Source organism: Triticum aestivum, chromosome 3B, assembly GCF_018294505.1.
Source record: "Triticum aestivum cultivar Chinese Spring chromosome 3B, IWGSC CS RefSeq v2.1, whole genome shotgun sequence".
NCBI lineage: Eukaryota > Viridiplantae > Streptophyta > Magnoliopsida > Poales > Poaceae > Triticum > Triticum aestivum.
Genome location: NC_057801.1, coordinates 804,473,267 through 804,492,750, shown reverse-complemented (window position 1 = coordinate 804,492,750; position 19,484 = coordinate 804,473,267). Strand labels below are relative to the sequence as shown.

General features: G+C 44.2%; 2 protein-coding genes across 2 annotated transcripts; both read left to right on the top strand.

Annotated features, from left to right (window-relative positions):
- Positions 1 to 212: 212 nt before the first annotated feature.
- LOC123066724 (probable calcium-binding protein CML31) lies at positions 213 to 1,324 on the top strand. The gene has a single exon (XM_044489758.1). The coding sequence runs from the start codon at positions 334 to 336 to the stop codon at positions 790 to 792; it is 459 nt and encodes a 152-aa protein (XP_044345693.1). The 5' UTR covers positions 213 to 333; the 3' UTR covers positions 793 to 1,324.
- Positions 1,325 to 14,958: 13,634 nt separating this feature from the next.
- On the top strand, positions 14,959 to 15,545 carry LOC123066723 (probable calcium-binding protein CML31). Its single transcript, XM_044489757.1, has one exon. The coding sequence runs from the start codon at positions 15,035 to 15,037 to the stop codon at positions 15,497 to 15,499; it is 465 nt and encodes a 154-aa protein (XP_044345692.1). The 5' UTR covers positions 14,959 to 15,034; the 3' UTR covers positions 15,500 to 15,545.
- The last annotated feature ends 3,939 nt before the right edge of the window (positions 15,546 to 19,484 follow it).

Genomic DNA, 19,484 nt, shown 5'->3' with positions numbered 1-19,484 from the left:
CCATTTCCTGGAGAAGACTACTAACCTGCCGTCGTTGACTACGCGGAAGAAAAAGAAAAACCTCCCGTCCGATCCGCCACACGGCATGTATGTACGTCCACGATGACCACGGACGGCATCTCTCCTTCCTCCCTGCATGCCATGAAGCTCCCATGGACCGCGTCGCTCCCCGAGTATATATGCACACGCGCTCCCACAAGATCATCCAGCAGCAAAGCACAACTCTGTAGCAAAGCAGAGGATCTAGGAAGCACAGGCAGGATCGACCAAACACAAACAGCGTCTAGTTCACCGGTTAGTTAGCCCGACCGATCGACCGATCATCCGGCAAGAATGGTTGCGACAAAGTCGGGCGAGCTGAGGGCGCTATTCGCGTCGCTGGACCAGAACGGCGACCGCCGGGTCTCGGCGGCGGAGCTGCGGGGATGCATGCGGGCAACTCTGGGCGAGGACGTGCCGGCGGAGGAGGCTGAGGCGCTGGTGGCGTCGGCGGACGCGGACGGGGACGGCCTGCTGTGCGAGGCTGAGTTCCTCGAGCTGGCGCAGCAGGCGGCCTGGGCGGGCCACGCGGGGGAGGAGGACGATGAGCTGAGGATCCGGGCACTGAGGGAGGCGTTCGGGATGTATGAGATGGAGGGGCAGGGGTGCATCACGCCGGCCAGCCTCGGGCGGATGCTCGGCAGGCTCGGCGCTGAGCAGGGTGCCGTCGAGTGCCGCGCCATGATTTGCCGGTTCGACCTCGACGGTGATGGCGTGCTCAGCTTCGACGAGTTCAAGATCATGATGAGCTAGCTACCTAGCGCCAGGATCCAACCATATACTCCTAGTTTCGTCTTGCATATAACTAACTTCACTCATTTGTTCGTTCAATCATTCATTCATTCATTTGATTGTTATACTGTCCTAATACAAAGTTTTAATGGTGATGCACAAACAGTAATTGATCTATGTGAATACGTTTGGCCTCGATGGATTGTCCGTGCTCTTGGAATTGGATTGTGGGTTTCTTGAGGATTTCAGATGCCCCAAATGAATAGAGAAGGTGAATGTGTAGGGGTTGACTTGTCATCCTCGGCTCCAAACTCTTTAGAGGCTTCTTTAGGGGATAAGTATATTTTATGTTCTTGAACTCTCACCAAAGTTTAGAAACGTCACTCGACTTTAAAACCACTAAAACTTAGCCCCTCAACTATTTAATCCGGATACCTTTGGTCCCATGTAACACTTAAGGTGGTTTTATTGTGGTGTGGACCATGTTTTCACTAAAATTCTCCATGTGGCCTGGTTTTGACCACCACATTAGATAAGTGGCTAAGCGCAACTTGCGCGTCTCTCTCTCTCTCTCTCTCTCTCTCACACACACACACACACACACACACACACACACACACACACACACACACAAACAAACACACACACACACTCGATCCCCTTTCTCTCATGAACCCTCGAGCGGCGATTCGCCATGGGTGGCATTGGCCGGCAGCGAGGCGGGCCACAACAGTGTGGCCTGGGTGGGACTGAGGCCCGTGGTTGCTGGGTAAGCATGGTGGCGGTTGTGCGGAGGTGGCTGGCCGAGCACGACGGCGAAGACATTGAACGATGACAACGAGCTCGATGCTAGAGGTATTTTTTTGCTTGCAATTGTTGTTGTCCTCCATTTGTGAGTAAGGAGATGCCTCACATTTGGCTTGTTTTTCTCTTGTATGATTATAGGGTAGTCACATGGATCCTAGAGTGGTGTTGTTTAGTAGATTTCATTTTTAAGGGCAGTTTTTGAATGATGGGAAAGCAGTGCAATATATTGGGGGAAAGATGGCCATGTCATCCGTCTATCGTGACAAGTTCAGTTTTTTCGATCTTGTTCAAACTTTCGGTATGCACTGCCAAACAAAGGAAGGGAAGATGTTCCATTGGCTATTTCTAGAAAGGAGATGTTTTATGGTCTAAAATGGTTGCTTTATATACTGACTGCAAGTAGATTAAAGATTAATTGTGTTGATGTTGGAAGTGTAGCTAAAATATATGTGGAGCGTCTGATGGGTCTGAATGCTAGTAGTGAATCGGAGGGAGCTGCAGATCAGTTGTCGCATTGGCTAATTGTTCACTTACAAACAATGATTGTGTTGCAATCACTACTGGTAACTCAAAAGAGACCGAAGAGAAAAATTCAGAGGCTGCAAATGAAAATTCAGAGGAAGATGAAGACAAGGATAGTAGAGAGAGTGACTAATGTCCTGATGATGACATATTTATTGATGAAGATGAAGAGCCTGTTGAGATCAACAAAAATTATAAGGAGTATAAGGCAAAGATGAAGGCTAGACAACTAGATCATCTTGATGATGTTGTGTTGGATGGTGGGCCTACAATTGGGTCCTCAAATAATGTGGGGACAGGAAAATAATGAGAGTGGTACCGCATATGAAGATAGCTCTGATTTGTGTGAATCTTTCAATGAGATTGGTAGTGATGGTGAAGTGAAGACATTCAAGTCTAGATATATAAGGTTCAAGGACAAAGGGGATGAATCAAAGTTTACTCTTGGTATGAAGTTTGATGGCAAGGAAGGTTTAAGACAAGTAATTATCATATATGGACTGCATCACAAGAGGCTTGTCAGATTTCCAAAAATGACAAGGCCAGAGTTACACTACTAGGAGAAAGCTTATAGATAGAACTATAGCAGTAGTGTGGGGTTGGGGTGCAGCACTACTGCTACTTAGCAGTATCACGTGGCATGTACCAGCGCTACTGGTAGGATAGTAGCAGTAGCGCAGACCGGCAGGCCAGCACTGCTACTAAGTGGTCCCACCCTCACCCACCGGGGCTACCCATAGAAGTAGCGTTCTGAAAAAACTGCGCTACTTGTAGTCCCACAACAGTAGCACGTGTCGGTGGCCCACCGCTACTGCTACAGTTCACAATACGAAATAGCTCACAAGATGATATGGTTCATAAATTAACATAGCTTAATGAAACAATGTTGCTACAGGTCACTTGATATGTCTACCGAACCGGGAAAAAGAACAGATAAGGAAGCGAATACATCATACGATGAGCCAAAGAGCGACATACTTCTTTCAGGGAAAAGAGGCATCATGGGAGTGGAGGGCAAGACAGACATGTCTGAACATTATGAAAAGTTTTATGAAATTCCTTCCTTCAAAGTCAAGGCCGACCCAAGCACCCTGTTAAACGATGAAGATTATCCATGGTTATGGCGCAATAAGCAAGGGACACACGCGAAGAAAAAGTGAAGACTTTCTCTGCACAACTATTCTGATGATGGCTTTGATCAAGAATATCACCGCACCTACATGTCAAGAAATGAAATGCCTTTTGTAACAGATGAGTTTTCGTCTGAAACCCGATACTTCGAAAGAGATTGTCCATTTTGTACACGAAGTGCATCCAGATTTTGCCGTAACCCTCACAACTTTTTAGCACATGCTATGTGGGTGAAATGATGATACCATGCCAACTTTCAACATTTTCAGAGTTCATTTGTAGTGCTTTTCAATTTCAGGGTCATTTAGCTAAAAAATCAGTAAATGCATGAAAAATACCAAATGAAGTCAGAAAGGGTTGAAAATTGATGATGTGGCTTTGAATGGTGCATTTTGAACACACAAAACATTCTGGAGTTCAAATAAGTTCAAACAAATGAAATCCCTTTGTAACAGATAATTCTTCGTCCACAATCCTGATACTTCGAAAGAGATTGTCCATTTTATACACGAAGTGCATCCTGCTTTTGCCGTAACCCTCTCAACTTCTTAGCACACGCTATGTGGGTGAAATGATGATACCATGCCAAATTCAACCTTTTCACAGTCCATTTGTACTGCTTTTCAAAAGAATGAACTAAAAAACTTTATAAAACTCTAATAGCAAAAAGAAAGAACTAAAAAGCTTTTATAAAACTCTAATAGCAAAAATAATGAACTAAAAAGAATCAATTAAAATATTTTGTTATAATCAACTAAAACAAAACTATAATATTCTTCAATAGCAAAAAGAATCAACTAAAAAGCTTTTATAAACTTCTATCAAAATAATATTAACTTAAAATTATATAAAATTTAGGCAACTAAAATTATCAAAGTATTTTTTGTTAAAAAATTTAATAGCAAAAAGAATTTTCATAAAATATTTTATGTTAAAAACTTTAATAGCAAACTAAAATGACATAAAAATCAAAAAATATTATCAGAATAATATTAACTTAAAATTATATAAAATATATGCAACTAAAATTATCAAAGTATTTTTTGTTAAAAACTTTAATAGCAAAAAGTATTTTCATAGCATTTTATGTTAGAAACTTTAATAGGAAACTAAAATGACATACAAAAATGCCGCTACTGAGCGACCACGGCCTGCATACAACTAGAAACCCATCTGTACATGAGCTAGGATACGGGCCCGCGGGCCCAATAGGCCCAACATGGCAGTGCCAAGGGTAGGCATGTACTGCCTGCATTAGAGAGGAGTTCGAAAGCTCAGTTGCAGGGCGCCTTATAAACCGGTGCCGCACTCTCTCAACTAGCAAGGTGGGACTAAACTCCCACCACACCATTGTGCCAGGCTATTGGTCCCATTTGGTGGCTCGAACCGGGACGAAGGGTGCCTTTGGTCTCGGTTCGAGCCACCAACCGGGACTAATGCCCCCCTTTAGTCCCGGTTTGAGCTACCAACCGGGACTAAGGGTCTCTGCTTCCCGCCCTTTGGGTTGCTGAAAATACACCTTTAGTCCCGGTTGGTGGCTTGGACCAGGACGAAAGGGTGGCATTGGTCCCGGTTGGAGCCACCAACTGGGACGAAAGGGTTTGGGTATATAAGCAGGGGCTTAGGAATGTTTTGGAGTTCATCTGCAGTTGCCCCCAAAGACATCGAGCACATCGGTGCCGCCAGGCCGCCCGAGATCGCCGTCGCCGCCCTCTGCCCAGTCGATGCCGTCAGGCTCCTCCACCTCGCCGTCGACGCCCTCGCCAACGCCCTCGATGCCCTCTGCCCCGAAGCACGCCCTGCCCCGACACCGCCGTGCCCCTGCCCCTTCCCTGACGCCGCCCCCAGTGAGCCCCCCTTCCCTCGCGCCACCGCCACTGCTCTGCTTGCTGCATCGTGCCCCTGCACTGCTTGTCGCGCCACAGTTGCTGCCCTTGCCTGCCCTTCTTTTTTTTCATACATTTTTTGTCCATTGATGTATGTATGGATGTTGTATGCATTGATATGCAAATGAATGGATGATCCATGGATGTATGCATTGATGTATGATTTTTTTTGTTCACGGAATTTTTTTTGTCCATTGATGTATGCTTTTTTTGTTCATGGAAAGTTTTTATATATGATCCATGGATATATGAACAATGATGCTCCGTGGATGTATGCATTGATATATGAGCAATGATGTTCATAGAAAGTTTTTTGTTCATAGAAAGTTTTTTGCTAAAACTCGTGTTAAGTTTGAATATATGAACAATGATGTATATGGATGATCTTACTAAGTTTTAATTCTCCTAAATCGGGGAGATGCAACTTTACTAAATGGGAGAGAGGGAGTAACAACTCATATATTCAAAGTTGGAGGCCACCCAAACCCTAGAATAAAGAGCGTTGCCGATCTCCAACCCCCTCCCGCCCCTACCCGTTTGTCGAAGGTGGCGGGTGGGGGTTGTTATATATAATACTATTGTTATGTATAATACTATTGACGTCTAATGTCAAGTTAACAAATTATGTTCCATTAAAACATAACCCCGATAAATCGACATGATGGGGGTCGTTAAAACACCCCGAGAACTTCGACACGAGGGGGTGTCGTTAAAACATAACCCCGATAACTTCGACATGAGAGGGGATCGTTAGAACATAATCCCGATAACTTCAACGGTGATGGCGTGCTCAGCTTCGACGAGTTCAAGATCATGATGAGCTAGCTACCTAGCGCCAGGATCCAACCATATACTCCTAGTTTCGTCTTGCATATAACTAACTTCACTCATTTGTTCGTTCAATCATTCATTCATTCATTCGATTGTTATACTGTCCTAATACAAAGTTTTAATGGTGATGCACAAACAGTAATTGATCTATGTGAATACGTTTGGCCTCGATGGATTGTCCGTGCTCTTGGAATTGGATTGTGGGTTTCTTGAGGATTTCAGATGCCCCAAATGAATAGAGAAGGTGAATGTGTAGGGGTTGACTTGTCATCCTCGGCTCCAAACTCTTTAGAGGCTTCTTTAGGGGATAAGTATATTTTATGTTCTTGAACTCTCACCAAAGTTTAGAAACGTCACTCGACTTTAAAACCACTAAAACTTAGCCCCTCAACTATTTAATCCGGATACCTTTGGTCCCATGTAACACTTAAGGTGGTTTTATTGTGGTGTGGACCATGTTTTCACTAAAATTCTCCATGTGGCCTGGTTTTGACCACCACATTAGATAAGTGGCTAAGCGCAACTTGCGCGTCTCTCTCTCTCTCTCTCTCTCTCTCTCTCTCTCTCACACACACACACACACACACACAAACACACACACACACACACACACACACACACTCGATCCCCTTTCTCTCATGAACCCTCGAGCGGCGATTCGCCATGGGTGGCATTGGCCGGCAGCGAGGCGGGCCACAACAGTGTGGCCTGGGTGGGACTGAGGCCCATGGTTGCTGGGTAAGCATGGTGGCGGTTGTGCGGAGGTGGCTGGCCGAGCACGACGGCGAAGACATTGAACGATGACAACGAGCTCGATGCTAGAGGTATTTTTTTGCTTGCAATTGTTGTTGTCCTCCATTTGTGAGTAAGGAGATGCCTCACATTTGGCTTGTTTTTCTCTTGTATGATTATAGGGTAGTCACATGGATCCTAGAGTGGTGTTGTTTAGTAGATTTCATTTTTAAGGGCAGTTTTTGAATGATGGGAAAGTAGTGCAATATATTGGGGGAAAGATGGCCATGTCATCCGTCTATCGTGACAAGTTCAGTTTTTTCGATCTTGTTCAAACTTTCGGTATGCACTGCCAAACAAAGGAAGGGAAGATGTTCCATTGGCTATTTCCAGAAAGGAGATGTTTTATGGTCTAAAATGGTTGCTTTATATACTGACTGCAAGTAGATTAAAGATTAATTGTGTTGATGTTGGAAGTGTAGCTAAAATATATGTGGAGCGTCTGATGGGTCTGAATGCTAGTAGTGAATCGGAGGGAGCTGCAGATCAGTTGTCACACTGGCTAATTGTTCACTTACAAACAATGATTGTGTTGCAATCACTACTGGTAACTCAAAAGAGACCGAAGAGAAAAATTCAGAGGCTGCAAATGAAAATTCAGAGGAAGATGAACACAAGGATAGTAGAGAGAGTGACTAATGTCCTGATGATGACATATTTATTGATGAAGATGAAGAGCCTGTTGAGATCAACAAAAATTATAAGGAGTATAAGGCAAAGATGAAGGCTAGACAACTAGATCATCTTGATGATGTTGTGTTGGATGGTGGGCCTACAATTGGGTCCTCAAATAATGTGGGGACAGGAAAATAATGAGAGTGGTACCGCATATGAAGATAGCTCTGATTTGTGTGAATCTTTCAATGAGATTGGTAGTGATGGTGAAGTGAAGACATTCAAGTCTAGATATATAAGGTTCAAGGACAAAGGGGATGAATCAAAGTTTACTCTTGGTATGAATTTTGATGGCAAGGAAGGTTTAAGACCAGTAATTATCATATATGGACTGCATCACAAGAGGCTTGTCAGATTTCCAAAAATGACAAGGCCAGAGTTACACTACTAGGAGAAAGCTTATAGATAGAACTATAGCAGTAGCGTGGGGTTGGGGTGCAGCACTACTGCTACTTAGCAGTATCACGTGGCATGTACCAGCGCTACTGGTAGGATAGTAGCAGTAGCGCAGACCGGCAGGCCAGCACTGCTACTAAGTGGTCCCACCCTCACCCACCGGGGCTACCCATAGAAGTAGCGTTCTGAAAAAACTGCGCTACTTGTAGTCCCACAGCAGTAGCACGTGTCGGTGGCCCACCGCTACTGCTATAGTTCACAATACGAAATAGCTCACAAGATGATATGGTTCATAAATTAACATAGCTTAATGAAACAATGTTGCTACAGGTCACTTGATATGTCTACCAAACCGGGAAAAAGAACAGATAAGGAAGCGAATACATCATTCGATGATCCAAAGAGCCACATACTTCTTTCAGGGAAAAGAGGCATCATGGGAGTGGAGGGCAAGACAGACATGTCTGAACAATATGAAAAGTTTCATGAAATTCCTTCCTTCAAAGTCAAGGCCGACCCAAGCACCCTGTTAAACGATGAAGATTATCCATGGTTGCGGTGCAATAAGCAAGGGACACATGCGAAGAAAAAGTGAAGACTTTCTCTCCACAACTATTCTGATGATGGCTTTGATCTAGAATATCACCGCACCTACATGTCAAGAAATGAAATGCCTTTTGTAACAGATGAGTTTTCGTCTGAAACCCGATACTTCGAAAGAGATTGTCCATTTTGTACACGAAGTGCATCCAGATTTTGCGGTAATCCTCACAACTTTTTAGCACATGCTATGTGGGTGAAATGATGATACCATGCCAACTTTCAACATTTTCAGAGCTCATTTGTAGTGCTTTTCAATTTTAGGGTCATTTAGCTAAAAAATCAGTAAATGCATGAAAAATACCAAATGAAGACAGAAAGGGTTGAAAATTGATGATGTGGCTTTGAATGGTGCATTTTGAACACACAAAACATTCTGGAGTTCAAATAAGTTCAAACAAATGAAATCCCTTTGTAACAAATAATTCTTCGTCCACAACCCTGATACTTGGAAAGAGATTGTCCATTTTATACACGAAGTGCATCCTGCTTTTGTCGTAACCCTCTCAACTTCTTAGCACATGCTATGTGGGTGAAATGATGATACCATGTCAAATTCAACCTTTTCAGAGTCCATTTGTACTGCTTTTCAAAAGAATGTACTAAAAAACTTTATAAAACTCTAATAGCAAAAAGAATGAACTAAAAAGTTTTTATAAAACTCTAATAGCAAAAATAATGAACTAAAAAGAATCAATTAAAATATTTTGTTATAATCAACTAAAACAAAACTATAATATTCTTCAATAGCAAAAAGAATCAACTAAAAAGCTTTTATAAACTTCTAGTTATTATCAAAATAATATTAACTTAAAATTATATAAAATTTAGGCAACTAAAATTATCAAAGTATTTTTTGTTAAAAACTTTAATAGCAAAAAGAATTTTCATAAAGTATTTTATGTTAAAAACTTTAATAGCAAACTAAAATGACATAAAAATCAAAAAAATATTATCAGAATAATATTAACTTAAAATTATATAAAATATATGCAACTAAAATTATCAAAGTATTTTTGTTAAAAACTTTAATAGCAAAAAGTTATTTCATAGCATTTTATGTTAGAAACTTTAATAGGAAACTAAAATGACATACAAAAATACCGCTACTGAGCGACCACGGCCTGCATACGACTAGAAACCCATCTGTACATGAGCTAGGATACAGGCCCGCGGGCCCAATAGGCCCAACATGGCAGTGCCAAGGGTAGGCATGTACTGTCTGCATTAGAGAGGAGTTCGAAAGCTCAGTTGCAGCGCGCCTTATAAACCGGTGCCGCACTCTCTCAACTAGCAAGGTGGGACCAAACTCCCACCACACCGTCGTGCCAGGCTATTGGTCCCATTTGGTGGCTCGAACCGGGATGAAGGGTGCCTTTGGTCTCGGTTCGAGCCACCAACCGGGACTAATGCCCCCCTTTAGTCCCGGTTTGAGCTACCAACCGGGACTAAGGGTCTTTGCTTCCCGCCCTTTGGGTTGCTGAAAATACACCTTTAGTCCCGGTTGGTGGCTCGGACCGGGACGAAAGGGTGGCATTGGTCCCGGTTGGAGCCACCAACTGGGACGAAAGGGTTTGGGTATATTAGCAGGGGCTTAGGAATTTTTTGGAGTTCATCTGCAGTTGCCCCCAAAGACATCGAGCACATCGGTGCCGCCAGGCCGCCCGAGATCGCCGTCGCCGCCCTCTGCCCAGTCGATGCCGTCAGGCTCCTCCACCTCGCCGTCGACGCCCTCGCCAACGCCCTCGACGCCCTCTGCCCCGAAGCACGCCCTGCCCCGACACCGCCGTGCCCCTGCCCCTTCCCTGATGCCGCCCCCAGTGAGCCCCCCTTCCCCCGCGCCACCGCCACTGCTCTGCTTGCTGCACCGTGCCCCTGCTCTGCTTGTCGCGCCACAGCTGCTGCCCTTGCCTGCCCTTCTTTTTTTTCATACACTTTTCGTCCATTGATGTATGTATGGATGTTGTATGCATTGATATGCAAATGAATGGATGATCCATGGATGTATGCATTGATGTATGATTTTTTTTGTTCACGGAATTTTTTTTGTCCATTGATGTATGCTTTTTTTTGTTCATAGAAAGTTTTTATATATGATCCATGGATATATGAACAATGATGATCCGTGGATGTATGCATTGATATATGAGCAATGATGTTCATAGAAAGTTTTTTGTTCATAGAAAGTTTTTTGCTAAAACTCGTATTAAGTTTGAATATATGAGCAATGATGTATATGGATGATCTTACTAAGTTTTAATTTTCCTAAATCGGGGAGAGGCAACTTTACTAAATGGGAGAGAGGGAGTAACAACTCATATATTCAAAGTTGGAGGCCACCCAAACCCTAGAAGAAAGAGCGTTGCCGATCTCGTACCCCCTCCCACCCCTACCCGTTTGTCGAAGGTGGCGGGTGGGGGTCGTTATATATAATACTATTGTTATGTATAATACTACTGACGTCTAATGTCAAGTTAACAAATTATGTTCCATTAAAACATAACCCCGATAAATCGACATGATGGGGGTCGTTAAAACACCCCGAACTTCGACATGAGGGGGTGTCGTTAAAACATAACCCCGATAACTTCGACATGAGAGGGGATCGTTAGAACATAATCCCGATAACTTCGACCTAAGGGGGACGTCGGACAGGCATGAGAGAGGCGATCCGCAAAGTAGCCTCTCTCGAAAGATATATAGGACAACTCATCAGACATGAGGGGGAGGAGTCCTCGATGATGTTTGCCACTAATCCATTGCTCATATGCATATGATTCCTTTTTGTGATATTAAGTCCATATTTGCCACTAATCCATCTCTCATGTTTGTATATTGCCATGTTGTAATATTTGCAGAAACTATGGATGGAGACTTAGAACAAGAAGAGTTGTTGGGGGATATAATCCGCGACGGAGGTGATCCCTTGTCATTTCTCAACGACACCGATGGTCAAGAAGGAGAGGATGATGGCTCCGGTGATCCAACAATGGAGGAGGAAGGAGATCATGACGGCTCCGGTGACCAAGTGGCGGAGGAAGGAGATCATGATCACGGCTCCGGTGACCGAACGGAGGAGGGAGCCTTAATTGTTGCAAAGTCTGGCAAGGTATATATATATATATTAATTAAGGTTGTGCTGACTTGATGCATTAATTGTTTTGTATGTACATATAGTAACGCTTCTTTCTTCTTTTAGCCTTCCGGATCGAGCCAAACTTCTGTAAGGAGACGAGGCCCAAAGAAAAGGTTGCGCCAGGATGAAAGGTTCACGATCACAGAAGTCGCTCGAGATGGCCAACAAATTCCTCCCAAGTGGACCAAGGACACATTTGTACATCAGTGCGGAGTTGTTGTTAGGGACAGCGTCCCGATCAGCGTCCAGAAATGGAATAAGAAGAAGGACCCTGAAGTTTCTTATGTCCAGGATAGACTGAAAGATGATCTTTGGACCTCGTTGATGACAAATTTTAGCCTACTGTGAGAGGAGGATCCGGATAACCCGGTTATAGAGCGAAAGGTCAAGGCGTTTGCTCTTAAGAAGATGGCAGAACTATTCGGGAGCTGGAAGAAAGAGTTGAACACAAAGTTTGTCGAGAAAGAGGAGACTCCAGAATTCATCAGTTGATATGAGAAGATAACAGAACACTGGCCCACATTTGTGGCCTACAAGAAATCGAAGAAGGGTAAGAAAAGGTCACTGGCAAATAATTAAAATGCTGCAAAGAAGAAGTATCACCATCACATGGGGTCAGGTGGCTACTACAAAGCCCGGCCATTGTGGGACAAAGCTGAGCAAGACCTGCTTGCTAAAGGGCTCGAACCAGCGACATTGCACTAGCCAGATCGTTCAAGTACTTGGTTCTTCGGGGTTGGGGGAACTTTGGACCCAGAAATAGGGGAGTATGTTTGGGACGGATGAGCAACTTGCAATACCAATCCGGAAGCTTCAGGCAGCAATCAAGGCAATTAGTGTGTGAGACGATAGCAAGTTCAAAATTCTTAATTCTTATCTTTTTGTACTAAACTTTTTTTTTATTTTTCCACATTTGATATTTTCACTAAATGTATGTCGTGTTTTGTTTGCACATCGTTGCACATATATTTCTAAATACTATTTTAATGTATAACTAGCATAATTAATTATGTAATCATGCACATGTATGTTATAGTACATAATTCTCATATTGATTAAGCATTTATCATCACAACAATATTGTGCTTAGTGAAATTATGTTCTCGAAAAAATAAATTTAGTTTTATATTGGGATGTTTAAGGAGATCCTTTGTTACAATGGATTTCACACTAAATCTAAGCAAACCCAAAAGTTTCAAATTACCCCCAATATTAATGTATGCCCCTTATTTATTAGAGTGAATCTATATCAATTCAATGTTCATGGTATCCTTAAATATCTCGAAACCTGGTAAGGAGTGTTTCAAATTGTATGAATCTAACAATAATTTGGAGGTTTCTAGAAAATCAGACTATCTAGTTTATGATTAATGAAAAGCATAGTTCTTATGTGTATCAAGTGAGAACAATTAGATTGTCGTCGAAACCTTCCTCAGGTGGGTCTCCGGCAGGCTAGCGTGTCATGTGAGCAGCCCACACTGCTGAATACGAGCGGAAGCACTGTATTTGCATGAGAACGCAAGTTAAATGAGCACAAATCCGTATTTATAAGTTTTAACACTAAATTGAATATCGAATGCAAGTTCTGTGACTCCCCGTAATATTACGTCAAAAAAGAATTAGGTTCAGCTGGTAGTTATTGCTGACAATTTTAAAGTAGTAGTTCTGTAGGATCGAGACCTTAAATGTGGTACTTTTCTGTTAAATACTCCAACATGTAAGCATCTGTTTCACCAGTTTCACCTCTTTCATAGATTCATTTTTTCTTGAAAAAAGAGGGATTTTTTACCATGCATCGGATACAGTGTACATGTATCTGCTGTCCACTCGAGCTTTGAGATTTTTGCCATAGTTTCTAATATTTTTTTGTAGAATTTACCTTATTTGACTTGTTTCAGAGTATTATATGATGTTTAAACGTATACATTCTTTTAGTTATTTGTACTAGTGCATACAGTAAAACAACGATCAATATTGCATCATAGAGACAACGTCCAAATCTAAAGCCATCGAATAGATGTTATTTGTGATCCTGTGGAGGAGATGGAGTGATTCTTATTCTACAGGTTTGCAAATGTATAGTGTTCACAGACCATTTCTATTATGCCTTTGTTCAAAATTGCCGTGTAAGTTTTTCTGCATTACACATTGTCCCAACCATGATTATGGTTTCCACACTACACTTTTGGAACTCTAATATCGAACCCAATGTTCCAATTTTCCGCAAGAAATACATTCGTACAGTTGCATTGCAAGATATCAAGGAAATAAAACTTCGGCATGCATAAAATTAAAGAGTAGCACTAGCGTCTATAAACCTATGAATTGTAGTAAGTTTATACATTCAATGTCTCTGCTATTATTGGTTTTGAAATAAAAATCTAATTTGATGGGGTTCGTTTCCGAGTCGACTTCACAGAGACTAATTCTTTCGTATTAGTTAACTAGGTAGACAGCTAATTTAGGAAGAATTATAACAAAAACCAAATAAATAAAACAGCAGACATATGTTTTATTCTTAAAAAAAACTCATGCATGCTAAACAAATAATATGATCTTGTATGTTTATACCAACAATAGAGAATTCATGTTCAAAGACAAGAAAGGAAAATTTTGGTAGGAACATACCACTGTTAACGAGTCAGAGCTGAGGAAGGTTTCGACGACAATCTAATTGTTCTCACTTGATACACATAAGAACTATGCTTTTCATTAATCATAAACTAGATAGTCTGATTTTCTAGAAACCTCCAAATTATTGTTAGATTCATACACTTTGAAACACTCCTTACCAGGTTTCGAGATATTTAAGGATACCATGAACATTGAATTGATATAGATTCACTCTAATAAATAAGGGGCATACATTAATATTGGGGGCCCATCTGTGGCTAGGTGTGCACATGGTGGGTGACCATAGCGTACCGAGGATTTTGGCCTGTTTAGACGATTTAAACGCATTTACAGCAGGAGGGGCCTGCTTGTCAGGGGAGATGTGGCGTGAAAGTCAACTCCATTACGTTGGAGCGTTAAGTTGACCGTTTTGACTCGTGGGGGCTCACATGTCAGCATGAACTTTCTTCTTCCTCCCCTCTTTCTCTCTTTGACAATTTAACTAGCACCTTGTATGCATCGGGCAGCACCACCGCACCGACATCGGCGAGCAGCGGCAGCCCGTACTCGTACGTGCGTGCTGAGTGAGCCTTGCTTTTGCATCAGCGCTCCCAACCAAATAAATGGTTGGAAAATACTACCGCGGCACGATGGCGACATGCACGCACGCACGCACGCCACACGGCATGAACGTCCACGGCGACCAGGGCATCTCTCCTCCCGCAATGCATGCTGTCGCGCAATGAGCCCATGAGTATATATGCACACGCGCACCTCCAAGATCATGCAGCAGCAACCTTCAGCTCTATAGCAAAGCAGAGGATCTAGGAAGCACAGGCAGGGTCAAGATCAACTACTAAAGCATCCGGCGATAATGGTTGCGACAAAGACGGGCGAGCTGAGGGCGCTGTTCTTGTCACTGGACCGGGACGCGGACGGCAGGATCTCGGCGGAGGAGCTGCGCGGGTGCATGCGGGCGACGCTGAGCGAGGACGTGCCGGCGGAGGAGGCTAAGGCACTGGTGGCGTCGGCGGCCGTTGACGGCGATGGGCTGTTGTGCGAGGCCGAGTTCCTCGAGCTGGCGCAGCAGGCAGCCTGGACGGGCGACGCGGACGCGGACGAGGAGAATGACGAGCTGAGGATCCGGGCGCTGAGGGAGGCGTTCGGTATCTACGAGGTGGAAGGGCAGGGGTGCATCACGCCGGCCAGCCTGGGGCGGATGCTCGGCAGGCTCGGCGCTGAGCGGGGCACCGGCGAGTGCCGCGCCATGATCAGCCAGTTCGATCTTGATGGTGACGGCGTGCTCAGCTTCGACGAGTTCAAGATCATGATGAGCTAGAGCGCCTGACCCCGGACTCAACCATATATCATCTCGGTCCTGCATACAGCCCCTTCGCTCGTTCATTCATTCATTCATTCGATTGTTACATGGTAGTACAAAATTTGTAATGATGATGCACAGACAGTAATTGATCTAAGTGATATTTTTGGTCTCCATCGATTGTCGGTGCTCTTGGAATTGGATTGTGGGTTTCTCAAGGGATTCAAATGCCCGAAATGAATGAAAAACATGAATGTGAAGGGGCTGACTTATCATCCTCGGCTCCAAACCCTTTACAGCACATTTGGCAATATTTGGAAAGGGGAATAGGAATTTAGAGTAGGGAGTTGTATTGAGATTAGACAGTGAGATGAGTCGTTTTATTTCCAATCCTTTGTTTCGCGCACGATTGGAAGTCCCATGACCATTCCCTTATAAATTCTTAATCCCTCCAACCAAACAATAGATCTGAAGTCTCATACCACTTCACAACTCTAATTACCCCCAACCAAACGACCCACCCAGGGATTGGGTGGTCCCCACTCCCTCAACCAATCCGTGTAGGGATTAAATCTCTAGTTCCCCTCAATCCCTCGCTCACCCAATCATGTTCGGTTAAACCCCTCCTGCCAGGTAGCCGCTGCCGCTGAGTTTGCATTGGGCTTCGCCGCCGCCGAGAGTTCACCTGCAGATCCCGCGTGGTTTGTTTCCACGGGTGAGGTGACGATTATGTTTCCCCGTGTTTTCGCGTGGTTGAGGGGTTTTGGTTGGGAAACAGCCCATGCGGGGCTTAACTGAACCCGCACGAACGGACGGGCTGAGGTACACCCCAGCGGAGGTGCTACCTGTGGACCCATGTGGATTGAGCAGGGAACACCGCGTGTATGGGCGTAATCGCACAAGCACTTAGAGGGCTGCATGTGAATAGTTTTTTTTCAATTAAAAATATAGGAGTAACCAAATACACACTCGGGTTATATGGTTTACATTTGAGACTCATAGCACCCAATATACCGAAATAGTCCCTGCTATATTATTTAGGCACCAAATATGTATAAGTTACCAAAAAATTATTTAGGGCCTCAATTCAATTTTCTATGCCGGTAGACTAAGATCCAACCGTCATCTTTTCTTCTTCTTCATCCAGCTTTTATTTCGTCTGACCGTTCCTCCTTCCACAAAACCGACTTACCCAAATCGCAAATTCAATGAACGTACATTTCTTTAAGCAAAAGAGAGCCTTCCTCTCTGATTTTCTATTAAAGAGATAATTTGGTTCGTATCTTACAAACCAACTCCCACCAGCAACTACAACAAAGCTAAAAACATCTTCAAACCAAGAGGCAAAACATCTGGGGGGAAAACAGCTCAGCAGATGAAGAACCTAGAGTCTCCAAAGCCACAAACAAGGGCAGACACAAAACATATTACACAAATCACCAGAGTTTTAAACTCAACAACATTAGAAGCTACCAACACAAGACCTAGAGCCAAACCACAACTACAAACACAGAAGGTAAATTTGAGACAGACATCAGCATCCATGGGAAAGACATCACCAAGCAAAAGTCTGCTTCCAGAAAAATTCCAAAGCATCAGTCCAGCATCAGCCACTGATCCCTGAGAACTCCTAGTCTCCACCTCTGTGAAGCTCTATACACCTCGTTTGCTACATGCTCTATGATTCTTGCCCCCAGCATCAACACCCTTTGATTTTTCCTCGTTTATCTACAGAATGGTCCAAGAAGATATCCAGTGATGTATAAGCTTGATGAGAATAATATGATCATAATTGCGGCGGAGGAGAAGCGGTGTGGAGCCCGGGTGTAGCATTTGGGAAGATGGAGTCGTCGAGTTCCAGCAAGGGTGTGACCGGGCGGCCACGGCGGTGGAGGCAAGATAGAAAACGGATGTAGAGAAAGATGGAAGGATGGATGCATGGGGTCTGGGATGAGTTTTGGGTGGCCCGGGGTGTTGGAGTTCTGCATGGCTACTGTCCAGACTTCCGCAAAGCCTCCCATGTTTGTTTCGACTTTGCAGAAAATGCGTCCGGCCCAATCGGCGGACCGATACAGACCCGTGTTCAATGGCTAATCACGTTCGGACCGTGCCGGCTGAACGATTGTGGGTGATTTAAGAGTCCGCTTTGGACCTGGCCTAATAGAACCAAGCCTATCTCGAAAATCATGCACAATTATTGAACGGAGGCAAGTGAAACGTGTACGCGTTGCATCAACGCTCCCAACCAAAGAGTTGACAAAATACAATTGCTCCATCCAACAGCAGTGGCACGATGCCGACATGGAATGAATTTGCATACGAGCCCACTGCACGCGACGCCAACCGACGCCGACCCCTTTTGCCAAGTCGGACCGCACGCACGCGCAACCAACGCTCATCTTTCTGCGCAGCAGATTTCGCCGCCTCTTCCCCCGCACGCTTTTCTTGGTTTCTCGAATAAATCGACACACGGACGCCACGCGAAATCTTCGAGTCCATTTCGTGGAGAATACTGACCTGCATGCCGTGGTTGACCACCCAGACCAGAAGAATAACCCGCAGTCCAACCCGCGACCACGGCATCTCTCCTCGTGCCGTGAAGCTTCCATGGACCGCGTCGCGCCCAGAGTATTGAGTATATATGCACACGCGCACCTCCTCCAAGATCATGCAGCAGCAACGCAGCTTCATAGCAAGCAGAGGATCAAGAGGCATTCGGTATGTACGAGATGGAGGGGCAGGGATGCATCACGCCTGCCAGCCTGGGCCGGATGCTTGGCAGGCTCGGCGCCGAGCGGGGCGCCGGCGACTGCCGCGCCATGATCTGCCGGTTCGACCTTGACGGCGACGGCGTGCTCAGCTTGGACGAGTTCAAAATCATGATGAGCTAGGGACATGGCGCCTGGACTCAAGCATATACTCCTAGTTTCGTCTTGCATATAGCTCCTTCACTCGTGTTCGTTCGTTCGTTTATTCATTCATTCATTCATCCATTCGATTGTCATATAGTAATGGTGATGCACAGACAGTAACTGATCTATGTGAATACCTTTGGTCTCGATCTCGATCGATTGTCTTGGAATTTGATTTTGTGATTCTTGAGGAATTCAGATGCCTGAAATTATTGGAAAATGTGAATGTGAAAAGGTTGACTTGTCATCCTCGGCTCCAAACACTTCAGGGAGGGCTCAAGGACATGCTTTTTCATTAAATCCGGGAGCAAACAAATATCCGCTCGGGATATATGGTTTAGACTTCAAGAGTCAAAATACCCAATATATCAAACAGACATCAAAATTGTCCCTGCTAAATTATTTAGGGACTGGCTATACTTAAGTTGCCTGAAAATTTATTTTGGGTAGGTCAATTTTCAAGGTCGTTAGATTAAGATCCAACCGTCGTTCTTTTCTCGTCTTCCTCCAACTTTCTTCTTAGCCCGACCGTTCCTCCTCCCATAAATCAAAGTACCCAAATTGCAAATTCAATGAACTTATTTTTTTAAGCAAAAGAGAGCCTTCCTCTTTGATTTCTGTTACTTTTTTTGAAAAGAAGGATGACCCCGGCCTCTGCATCTGGGAGATGCATACGGCCACTTTATTAATTATTCTCGAGGACCTTACAAAGTATTACAAACAATATTCCTGAATCCAGCATCTCGGCAACATATGCCGCTATTCTTATCCATATGATGAAGGGATGCTAGTTGGGCCACTACCCAAACCACTCACCTAAACCTAACATCAAAAGCCGGAAGCCCCAGCCGAGCCACATACCGGGTCTGGGGCACAATCCGGTCAGACACACTCTTGTGTCGTCGCAGCCATCTTCCACATGTCCGTCTTCACAATATATTGAGTCTTCTACCTTGTGTAGGCCACTCCGCCATCGACGTCACCATGACGCCAGACAGCAACCTCCTCCTGCGCGAGTCCATCTCCGCGCATCGGGCGGCGCTCCTCCACACCGCTATGCCGCCGATCTTCGCCGCCAACAATGAGTGAGA

Coding starts and splice junctions, on each gene's coding strand:
- LOC123066724 (XM_044489758.1), top strand. CDS start 334: ATGGTTGCGACAAAGTCGGGCGAGCTGAGGGCGCTATTCGCGTCGCTG.
- LOC123066723 (XM_044489757.1), top strand. CDS start 15,035: ATGGTTGCGACAAAGACGGGCGAGCTGAGGGCGCTGTTCTTGTCACTG.